This window comes from Astatotilapia calliptera, chromosome 20 (assembly GCF_900246225.1).
Source record: "Astatotilapia calliptera chromosome 20, fAstCal1.2, whole genome shotgun sequence".
NCBI classification, from domain to species: domain Eukaryota; kingdom Metazoa; phylum Chordata; class Actinopteri; order Cichliformes; family Cichlidae; genus Astatotilapia; species Astatotilapia calliptera.
In genome coordinates, this window is record NC_039321.1 from 17,641,185 (window position 1) to 17,650,793 (window position 9,609).

Sequence of the window (9,609 nt, forward strand, 5' to 3'; positions counted from 1 at the left end):
ACCAGCAGTCCGTGAGCACAAAGAAAATCAGCGCCTATTATAGGCACAGAGCTAGCAGCAACAACAAAGTTCCACTGAAAGTCACGGTCGTGAAAGCAAACAGTCACCAACCTTTCACCGAAGGTTTTGATGGGAGAGCCATTAGCCGCTGTTAGCAATGGCCCGCAGCCCTCAGCTAGCCTGTCCAAGCCAGCCGGGGGAAGAAGGCTCTTCTGTGAGCCGGAGTCCACCAGGAAACGCCTCCCCGAGCGTGAGTCCTCTAAGAAAACCAGCCTTTCCTTGTTGCCAGCGGTCGCGGCTGCTACAGAGCGCTGACATGCCCGTTTCCCTGGGTCTGGAAACTGCAAGGCGGGAGACAGCGCCGTGCCTTTGCTCCAAAACGCTGGTGATAAAAACAAAGCCCCTTTCCGCGGTGCCGCCGTGCAGCGTGCAGCCACCGTGGACGAGTCGGAGGGCCCCTGGAGCATCGGTGAGGTGGCGGGGGAACACGCTGGTGAGTCCTGAACAATCGCCTGGACGCCGAAAGTCCTGGTAGCCAGGAGGATGCGATCCGCCTCTTCCGCAAGGGAGCGGTAATCCTTCGTGGCCAATAGCGGGGAGTTGGCAAGGCCAGCGCGCACTGGAGCCGGCAGCTGTCGGAGAAAGAGGTGGGTGAAGAGAAATCCTCCATCATCCGCGCCCAGCAAGGACAGCATGCTCTCGAAGAGCTCGAGAGCGGTGCCGTCGCCCAGGCCCGCGAGGGAAAGGAGTTTCTCGGCTCGCTCAGCATCAGAGAGGGAGTAACGCCGCAGCAGCAGCGCCTTGAGGGTGGTGTACTTGCCTTGGGCTGGGGGGTCCCGGAGGAGAGTCATCACGCGGCGGGTTGACAGCGGGTCAAGTGAGGCCACCACATGGTGGTATTTAGTATCGTTGGCTGAAACTCCACGAAGAGCAAACTGAGCTTCTACGTGCACGAACCATGAAGGAGGATCGTGAAGCCAAAAATCCGTCAATTTAAGCGCCACAGCAAACACAGCCATCGGCGGAGGTGAAAGTCCGGCGGCAGCCGATGCTTCCAGGCTGGAGCTGGCTTCGTCGTCGAGCCTTAGCATGTTTGCTAAAGGGGTCACCAATGTGGAGGTATGTAATAACGACAGGAGAGGTCTCTGTGTCTCACTCCAACTTTATTAACTGACTCTCAGAACTTCACATATAGTGAGCGCCAAAATCTCCACCCCAACACTTCCCTTCAACTTGGGTGTGAGTGGAGCCACCTGGTGGTCCGCCACAACATCAGCCTGTTAAACGCACAGCTGAACTGTGAACACCACACTGCTGTGATAAAAACTACTACCTGTTGAGTTCTTATCCACCCAAAGTGCTGATTACATACTCGTTCTGATAACATTGCCACCTCCTAAAATAAACAACTATCACAGCCACAACAGTCATAAGACATGATTTTTTGGTGTTTTGTTGCACTAAATTACATGCCACAGACTTTGTAATTCACATTACAAAGTGACTCATTTAAGGAAAACTCTTACAAATACAAGCTGCAAAAATTCTCCTGTCTACAATTTTCAGTCACATACTGACATTGTGCCTGTTTAGTAATGGGGCTGCATAGCCATAGACCAATCAGGGTGTCCATGTTGACCCATGTCGACCACTGAAAGCGTGACCAATGGGCACGTGAGCATCAAAACTGAACCAGAGAGCAATGGAAAAAGTGATGATGTGATGAATCATGTATTCTTGATCCCCAAAAGTTGATTCTGTGGGAGAAACATTTCAACACTCATCTAAGTGACTTCTTCAGTCTCAGCTGACTGCAGGTTTCCCCAGTCTTGTAAACGCGGTGTTTAGAAAAAATGCGTTTCAACTGTTCTGATACTCCTGACCAATGTTCCCTCTAATTTTTCATGTGTCTGAGCGAAAACACAAACTCCCTGAGCGATCCCTTGGACCACTGTGAGCAACAGCAGACATGTGCACTGTAGTCACGCCTGCAAAATACAGTATATAAAGACCAATGCTGGGCAATTAATTATATAGTTACTTCTTCAAAAAAGTTACAGAGTTTTGCATACAACAAAGTTTTTTGCAGCTGTTTACCTAAAATGCTGCCAAGATTTTTTTTAAACAAACATTTCAAACTATTTACAGAACAATCAGCTGTTCTGCATCAAATTTGATGCCACACAAATTATTTGTGCCACTAAAAAAAAAAAAAATTTCTGTCCACTATGAGATAAAGGAGAACAACAGCCTGATACCTGCAGGCCTGACAACAGGAGATGTATCACTCCTGTAACACCTGTAACATTTAGTTCTGACACACAAAACAAAACTATTGACTACACTACACACTAACTACACAATATTTGCGCTAAACGTCCCAAATCACTCACATCTCAAAACCGCCATCACTTCTAAAACTTCCTCCCGTTTCTTAACAACTAAATACCATGTTTTGATTGATTGACATGGTACATTTTTCGACCAATAGGAAAGGGTGGGTGTTTTGTTTTTGTCTTTGCTCACAGCGCGTAGGAGCGTTTTCCTTATAAAACACCGTTTTTACCGTTTTCGGAAGGAAGAAGAAAACCAAACATTGTACACTTCTTTCTTTTTTTATCACAACTCTGGTTTTATGTGACCTATCAACACAATTTAAAAACTGGTATAAAGTCCACGCGTTTTCCGTCTGTCCTGCTCACATCTCCAATGGTTGTACACGTTGTCATTAACGTGGCTTCACTCCACATCAGCCACGCCACTTTGCTAGCTAAAACACCGGTGTCGGCACATGAGGACGCTGTCATAGCCTGTCAACGACGTTGATTAGCTGCGTATATACGAATGTGAATCGCATCATTGGCTGGACTATGGGATAAGGTAGCATCGTTGTAATCCCATATGGGAGCAGCCAGTCACTTACTGACTAACATTGCAAAGCAGAATTGTTAACATATTTACTTTAATTTCAATTCAGGTTAGAATTTTTTTGTGTGCGCAAGCCGGCTCCTTATCGCAAGCCGTGGGTTTTTTTTTTCTTTTCTTTCTCTCACCCTCTCGCTCGCACTTTTTTTCCGCTTCACTCCGCATGCCAGCCTTGTGCTGGGCAGAGGGGGGAGGGGTGGTAGTTACACTGGCAGTAGCACAGGAACAGAGCAGGAGGGAGAGGGAGAGAAAGAGAGCCAGGAACAACAATATCACATTAGAAAGGTATAGTAATCATCCACAACTATTTTCAGTTGCGGATGATAAAGGATTCAGAAAGTTTATTCATGCTGGCCCATATGACAGAGAATATGCATGTTCTTTTTGTTTTCATATTGTAATTTATATTTAATTGTGTTGTGGTTTGCAGTGTTTTGTGTTGTTTCACATTAAATTTGTTTAAAAGGAAAAAGCTGAAAATTTAAATAGTTAAAAGTTGAACTTTGACTAGTTGGTTTTTGTATTATATGATTTATTTATTACATTTTATGTGGAGTGAATAAATAAAAGTACAGTTACGGTGGCCCCCCGTAATCGGCCTTAAAATGCGGCCTTTAAGGCTGCAAACCCCAAATCCGGTCATTGGTACTTCCTGGCTTGTGTAGTTACTAGGTAACAAAAGCTCAACACTGCCCCTAGCGTCCTGGAGCACTTCCGTTGTATTTTGGAATAGACTACTTGCACTAGGGCATGTGACGTATTTCCGTTTCCAAATAGTACCGCTTGTGCATTTCCGGTACGTTTGCTTATCTATCGGTAGCTATGCTAATGTCGCTTCAGAATGAGTATAAAAAGGAAAGTATTTAAAACAGAACATTTTCAAAAACAGGAGAAGAAATACTCCGAGCATTGCTGTGTCCCACTTTGTTCAGCTTCAGCCAAATTTAATGGCATACTAAGTTTTCATGCCTTTCCGACCCATTCCGACTTGAGAAGACAATGGCTGGTAAACATACGCCGGGATCATTTCACGATTACCTCTCACACCAGGGTCTGCTGCAGACACTTTGCCAGTGATCAACTCATAGAGCCAACAACCCTCGATGGTCGAAGGCGGCTTATTAAAGGTGCTGTACCAACACTTTTTGAGTGGAATGGCTATAAAGTTGAACCACCGCGGCGTAGTGTTTGGGAGAGAACGGAGCGACGCCCTGAACTAGTTCCTCCTGACGATCAAGAAGAGCACAGTCTTACAAGAGATCATGACTACTGCTCAGTCCCTGAGCCATCTGCTTTGGACATATCTGCATCAGCTGCAGAAGACCTGTCCAAAGACGTGGAGACTCTGAGGAAGGAAATACAGGAGTTACGTGTCCAGCGAGAATTTGGGTTACAGCGTTTTGCTGGCTCCGACACTGACATCCGATTCTATACCAGGTACATCTAAGTTCTATTCAAGCTAACTGTTTAAAATATACCAAGGTCACCATCAGTTAAATTTAGAAGGTTTTTCCAGTCTTAATGAAAACAAAATAGAAATTTACTTTTTCTCTGCTGATTGTATGTTTTATGTAGATGCTTTAGTATTTAAACAATATCCTAATGCTACAGGTAAAATACAACACCAAATACTCTTAATCAGACTATTTTATACAGCATTCCATTAGCATATTTGTCACAGTTCACATTATTTTTATGTCAGTGTGTAATGTTAATTAATGATTGACATGATGTATGTCTCTCTCGTGAATAGATTTCCAAGCTATGATCATTTGATGGCATTCTGGGTTTTGATTGAGCCTTGCATCTATAAAATGATCCGGGTTTCAAGAGCCAAGTCAGCTGCCAATCGGAACGAAGAAGTGTTGACACCTGCACGCACATCAACAGTAGGTTATGGGTTTGTTGGTAGTTAGAACTAGAGGTGTAATGTTATTGTATTTATGTACAATAACATTACATTATGTACAGTAGCATACATACACAGGTGTATGTATGCTAGACTCAGTATCCTTTACATACATACACCTGTGCACTACAGCACCTCATTGTTTACCCCATGGTACAGTATGGTATGCCTAACCATTACAAAACATTTAGCCAAGAAAAGAATAATTTTACTAGTTCATAGCTTAAGGAGTAACATTTTCCCTTTTGTTTTCACCTTCCAGAGGCAGCTGCTACAGCCAATTGATGAGTTTTTTCTTTTCCTGGTTTTCCTGTCAGTTGGTTTGAAGGAGAGGGACCTGGCACACCGATTTAACATACACCAGTCCACAGTGAGCCGCATTATTGCAACATGGACAAATTTTCTTGCCACTGCACTGGGGTCTCAGTGCATCTGGCTTACACGTGAAGAAGTGCAAGCTTACCTCCCTGAGGAATTCAAAGATTTCTCAGACACCCAGATGATCCTTGACTGTACAGAGCTGAGGTGTCAGACACCATCCTCACCACTTCTCCAAAGTGAAATGTACTCTTCGTACAAATCCCACTGTACGATGAAAGCCCTGGTTGGCATAGCTCCACATGGTCCAGTGACATTCATCTCTAATCTGTATGCTGGTTCGGTTAGTGACAAGGAACTATTCAAACAATCAGGCATTGCTGAGAAGTTGACTGAAGACATGGCAGTGATGGTAGATAAGGGCTTCCTAATCACTGATTGTTGTAAATGCAAAGTGTACTGCCCACCTTTTCTATCTAAGCAGAAGCAGATGCCAGCATACCAGGTTAAGGAGACGCAGGCCATAGCCAGACTCAGGGTACATGTGGAGCGAGTCATTAGGAGGATCAAACAGAACAAACTTTTTGATAGCATCATTACCATGTCACATGTTTATAATATCAACCAACTGTTTGCAGTGGCATGTATGCTGTCAAATTACCAGAACACAGCATTAGTTAAAAAATGGGTTAAGTGAGACAAGATGGATTTTTCCCAAGACACCAGTGCCAGTACAAGTAACTTATGGAAAATGACCTGCAGCTGAGGCCACTACAGTTGAATTTCTTCCTTCTCAGCTGACAATACTTGATTACAGAACTGGTACTTGAGTGCCGATAGTTGAGTTCCAGTTATTGATAATTCAAATTCATTGCAAATGTTTAATGTTAATAATACTGTTTAATTATACTACTATTATTACTATTCAGATTCAACAAAACTATTTATCAAAATTATAAAGTAAATCACTAAATCGTTTTAAAACCATAAGTGACATTGAACTTTTGTAACATCAAAAATACCATTTGTCATTTTCTACAGTTCAGTTATTGTCTAAATGTATATCAGTATGCTAGGCATGGAGTTTTAAATACTTACCATGTAAATAAGTTCTGCACAAATTCAACGTTTTAATGTGTGTTTTTAAAAATTAAATTGATGCCATTGCTTAAATAACAGTTTATTGATGTCACATAAAAGTAACATGTAACAACAAAAGAATTCATGAAATATATTGAAAATAAAACATCAGTTATTTTGTTCCAGCCAGCCTGAAGGATCTGTTTTTCTTTTTGCTGTTTTCACTGTTCATTTTTTCAAACACAGGTATCTTGGCATATATATGTAAAAAAAGAAATAGTCTGCCTTTTCTCTGATTGCATTGTGCACATCTATATCCATGTATATTCTTTGCACTAGGTAGTCCTCTTGTGCCCACACAACAAAGTCACACCACTGCATCCCACTGATGAGCAGTTGTCCTTGCACTTGCCAGTAATATGCGTGGCTCTTTTTTAGTTTAGGGGTACCACATTCCATCTGCACATATTTGCAGTCAATAAAGTTTTGTACATTGGGACATTTGAATTCGACGAAGCCAAACTGGGGGTATTCATTGGGGTCAAAAACAACACCATCAGGAGATGCAGCAAGCCAGGGGGCAATGGGGTGAATGACCAGACCACAGGGTGAGTAGTTAACATTCATTAGCCTACTATACTCTGCTGCTATTGCAGGCTCCATCTCAGTTCCTCTCCTCATGTCTGCTGTCTGCCTTGTTCCCTTCAATATACGCTCTGCTAGTGACTCGGCCGAGCTCTGGCCTCTGACGTGACACACCTCCCGAAACCTAGAGGCAGTCACTCTGGGCCTGCGGAGCTGATGCCACTCAGACGAAGAGCTTTGCTCACGTGTAGCTTCCTCTATTTTGTGAGCCATTTCCAGAGTTACAGACAAGCTTTTCAGATGCAGAAGCTCTTCTTCTGAGCACACAAACACACAATCTGATGGCAAGATGTCATACCCCTCCAGAGGCAAGTGCGGTGTTGGTGGTGCATCGCGGTGTAGTGTGATGTACCGGGTTGTCAAAACCGGCTGCTGATATGACAGAACACTGCCCTCCTGCACCAGCCCAAAGGCACTTTCCACAAGGGGCTTGTCAGGTCTCATGTTCATTGTGGTCACAAGTGGCCTGTCCTCAATATTAAATTTTGCATATGCCTCCGTTATTCTGAACAAGCAGGGATCTGGTAACGGACCCACCATGCCTCTGTAGAAGCCACTCCTAAAGAAAACATCAATGACAATAATGTAAGGGAGAAGGTTATTATACTGAACAACAACTAAACTAAAAACTAAAAGGTGTAAAACAGTGGTGCATAAGTTAGAGACTGGGATGTATATGTACATGACTGAGTTAGCCGTCTTCAGAAAGTGTAATGTTGTATGTAAATTAATACCTATTCTGACACATGTATGTATGAAAAAAATAGCAACATACATTTGTAACACATGAAACCAAATTTTACAAATGTAATTACCGTACTCCAGTCTGGGCCATCCTATTTGGTACTGGCTTAGTGAAGATCATGGAGTTGATGGGTCCTGGCCTCACACCCTAACAGAAGACACATTTACTATGGATGGTGTTGCTGTTCATATGTAAACATGGACTAATTCAAAAACTTTAACCTCATTTAAATTACCACTGTCTGTGGCTTGTGCCATTGCTGTTCAGATTCCGTGCAGCTATGCACTGGCTATGTGTCAGTATCACCGGCGATGAATCCAGAAGCTTAATCTAAGAAGAAAGAACGAACTGGTGTAAGGACAACAACCTGTCTCTGAATGTTGACAAGACAAAAGAGATGGTTGTTGACTTTAGGAGGACACGAGGCGACCACTCACCGCTGAGCATCAACGGCTCCTCTGTGGAGATCGTTGACAGCACCAAATTCCTGGGCGTACACCTGGAGAAGGACCTCGGCTGGTCCCTCAACACCAGCTCCCTGCACAAGAAAGCCCAACAGCGTCTCTTCTTTCTGAGAAGACTGAGAAAGGCCCGGCTTCCACCACCGATCCTGACCACCTTCTATAGAGGAACTATTGAGAGCATCCTGAGCGGCTGCATCACTGTCTGGTTTGGGAGCTGTGCCATATCAGACCGCAAGACCCTACAGCGGATAGTGGGAACAGCAGAGAAGATCATCGGGGTCTCTCTACCCTCTATTGAGGACATCTACACCACACGCTGCATTCGCAAAGCCACCAGCATTGTGGCTGATCGGACACACCCCTCTCACACACTCTTTACACTCCTGCCATCTGGAAAAAGGTACCGAAGCATTCGGGCACGCACATCCAGACTGTGCAACAGCTTTTTTCCACAAGCCATCCGTCTCCTCAGCAAAAAGGGACTGACTGATAAACACGCACACACATACATACACTAACATTATCACTCAGCTTAACTCAAATACCTCAAAACATTGAGACTGGACTGACTAACCAACACAAGCGCAAACACACTGACCTACACCACCAAACCATCGCACACACCAACCTGTAAATGCTCTTTTGCACAATATTATTACTAGATATATTATATATATATATATTTTTTTGCACTAACTTGTCTTGTAGCACCTTGGTTCCTGGAGGAACGTTGTTTCGCCTCACTGTGTATTTTTAAACTGTATATGGTTGAAGTGACAATAAAGTTGAACTTGAACTTGAACTTGAAAATTAAAAATGTAACATCTTCATGGAAGAGCTGAACAGGAACATAGTTCAGTGTTATGGTTACGTACCCTCCTGAATGCTTAGTGTTTCCTTCTCTCCCTATTAAAACAACTTAACCATGCTTGATAACTGTAATAACTTAGATTGTGTATATTTGCAGTATTAACTTGTTGTCAAATGTTTCTGATCACCCAAACACACGTTGATTTAACTATCTGACTAGTCAAATTAGGAGTGATAAAGCAGGGAGACAAGGAAAACATTCAAGTTGATGGGCCTTTAGGAATGAACTTAACTAATGCTTAAATGAACTGAACCCCACAGAACGGGGATTAACAACTTTACACAGCTTCCTGCCTACACTTAGTCTGTGTGGTGCCTCACTCTTCCTCATCGACCTGTAGCACAGGGCTCTCACACCGACCTCCCCTGACAACCTGTCTTTATTGGACACTGAATAAAGATACAAGTACCATTAGCATTATTTCTGTATTACTCATTTCAGCATGTCTTAAACATATATATTTTACACTTAGCAAGAGTAGCATTAGGTAGTTAACTACCTCCATAGTTAGCCAACTACCTAACGCTAATATAACAGTGTCTAACAACAAAAGTGACATTAGTTAAGAAAACCTCAACTATAGTTTAGGACGACATAAAACACCGTTTAAGAAAACATGTAATGTAGAGAACCGACATCAAATGAAGGACAT

The 9,609-nt window shown here is 43.1% G+C and overlaps 2 protein-coding genes across 2 annotated transcripts; one reads left to right on the top strand and one right to left on the bottom strand.

The window, feature by feature from the left end:
- The first annotated feature begins 1,111 nt into the window (after positions 1-1,111).
- On the top strand, positions 1,112-5,982 carry LOC113012983 (uncharacterized). Its single transcript, XM_026153476.1, has 4 exons — positions 1,112-1,119; positions 3,976-4,362; positions 4,679-4,814; positions 5,097-5,982. Exons 1-4 carry the CDS (start codon positions 1,112-1,114, stop codon positions 5,847-5,849), a joined length of 1,284 nt encoding a protein of 427 aa, XP_026009261.1. The 3' UTR covers positions 5,850-5,982.
- A 334-nt stretch (positions 5,983-6,316) lies between these two features.
- LOC113013901 (uncharacterized) lies at positions 6,317-7,874 on the bottom strand. The gene is made up of 2 exons (XM_026155131.1): positions 7,693-7,874; positions 6,317-7,436 (listed from the first exon to the last, which is right to left on the bottom strand). The coding sequence occupies exons 1-2, from the start codon at positions 7,740-7,742 to the stop codon at positions 6,461-6,463; spliced, it is 1,026 nt and encodes a 341-aa protein (XP_026010916.1). The 5' UTR covers positions 7,743-7,874; the 3' UTR covers positions 6,317-6,460.
- Positions 7,875-9,609: the final 1,735 nt, after the last annotated feature.